The sequence below is a fragment of the Sabethes cyaneus genome, chromosome 2, assembly GCF_943734655.1.
Source record: "Sabethes cyaneus chromosome 2, idSabCyanKW18_F2, whole genome shotgun sequence".
In the NCBI taxonomy this organism is placed as follows: Eukaryota; Metazoa; Arthropoda; class Insecta; order Diptera; family Culicidae; genus Sabethes; species Sabethes cyaneus.
This window is the reverse complement of record NC_071354.1, coordinates 145,252,833-145,254,603: the sequence shown is the minus strand read 5'-3', so window position 1 is coordinate 145,254,603 and position 1,771 is coordinate 145,252,833. Positions and strand designations below refer to the sequence as shown.

Below are 1,771 nucleotides of genomic sequence, written 5' to 3'. Positions count from 1 at the left end.
TTGTCAGCTGCAAAATTATATAAACGAGCGCCAAGTAAGCAATAGTGTATTTATTCCGTTTTTCACATTCAACGCTATATTAAATATATAACAAAATTCCAACATGGTGAATGACCAACTGGTTAAAACCATATTAAAATAAAAATTAAAAAAAAAATTAAAACATATGAACTACTCTCAGAAAAATTTGAGGGCCGATCATTTTGTTCTAGATGCCCTTTTCTCAAAAGTAAGATTTGCCAAGTTTCGCGGAATAGTTCAAGTCGTATTTCTAATTCTAAAAACATGATAATGGGTATAAAATGTTAATTTTTGAACCCATGACCAGAAAATTGTCATGTTAGTGTTGTTATTGTACAGTCAAAACAAATTTCGTATGTGAAGTTGATAACTTTGATTAAATACGAAGCACGTTCTTTTTACTCGCTCTCCAAATATATAGATTTTTAATCGATATGAACGAAATTTCGGGCCTCTGAAAGAGGGAACTTTGAAAGCCTCCACTTTCAGATTCCATGACGAAAACCTTGGTTTAAAATTTAAACACCACTCGACAGAGACTAGCTTAGGTTTTTATTTACATTATCGTCCACTTGTGAAACACGACCAAGCGGCAATCAAAAACCTTTTCCTCGCACTATTTGCCGAAACCACAGCCAACCGGTGAAACCGGACAAACTAAACCAGGTGAAAATATACGATAAATGCTCATTTCGCAGTGTCACACGCGTCTGCCCACCGATGGGACCGTTCGACACGGTTGTAGCTGCCGTTGCTTCCAAATAATACGGCTCAGTGTTGCGAATCTGTGCCATTTTCGGAACATCGCGATAAAGGAAGATGGCCCCACGCTGCTTTGGAGTGAACTGAGGCCGTGTTTCCGGCAATCGAACGATTGCTTGCAGTTCGACAGTTCCTTTGATTTGTCCCTCCGATCGTGTTGCTGGGTTCAGCTGTTTTGACGGAACCCAACCACGATTAATCAGTATTTTATCACTAAAATAAAACATTTAAATTTAGTGAATTAACATCATTGATAAGATTTAAAAAGATATTTACTCTCTGCCTTCTAACTGGAATGGTGTAATAACCCAGTAACCGATTGACCCCTCTTTTTGAGTAAACAAACCGCCCGCAGTTTTGGAGTCGCCATCCTGAATGAGAGCGCGAGGTCCCAAGTGCAATTCCTGTTCATGTAAAAACTTTCCACGTACGATAACCTTTTGATATTCCATTTGGTCTAACTCAGATAAACTGAAATAATTTACCGGGCTTACTATCGGTGCTAGACGAGTAAAGAAACTTACGTGTCCGGTAGAAGGACCGCCTCCTTGTGTATGCGTGATTCCAAATTTCGAATCAGTTCCTCCTTCCACTGCTTTCGGTGAACCTGCCAGCAGCCTAGGCCGAAGGTTGTAACAGGAATAGACTGCAAATTTGTTCATAAAGATAAAACTAACGTTTCAAAAAGTGGTCAATCTTGGTCAAAATTGGTTAAGCTTACCAACAGCATCCATCCGAATGGTGAAATTTTTTGTTGGCTCTCATTGGTCGATCTGACCGGTGGTGGGACACGAACCCACTTTTGTTGGGCCAATCTGCGGGATGACTGTTTTACCTGGAGCAAAGGTTGTACTCCTAACAGTAATCTACTCCTGATGAATGATGACATTCCGTTGTTTTAGAGTTTTCCACCGGTGCGTTTATATTTCATAACAAATCACAGAAATAGCTAATTCTTTCTAAGTTTTTCTATGTGGTATGCTGCACT

The 1,771-nt window shown here is 39.5% G+C and overlaps 1 protein-coding gene across 1 annotated transcript; it reads right to left on the bottom strand.

Moving 5' to 3' along the window:
* Window positions 1-368: 368 nt before the first annotated feature.
* Window positions 369-1,771, bottom strand: LOC128737121 (SURF1-like protein). The gene is made up of 4 exons (XM_053831686.1): window positions 1,505-1,771; window positions 1,308-1,429; window positions 1,060-1,254; window positions 369-996 (listed from the first exon to the last, which is right to left on the bottom strand). The coding sequence occupies exons 1-4, from the start codon at window positions 1,670-1,672 to the stop codon at window positions 618-620; spliced, it is 864 nt and encodes a 287-aa protein (XP_053687661.1). The 5' UTR covers window positions 1,673-1,771; the 3' UTR covers window positions 369-617.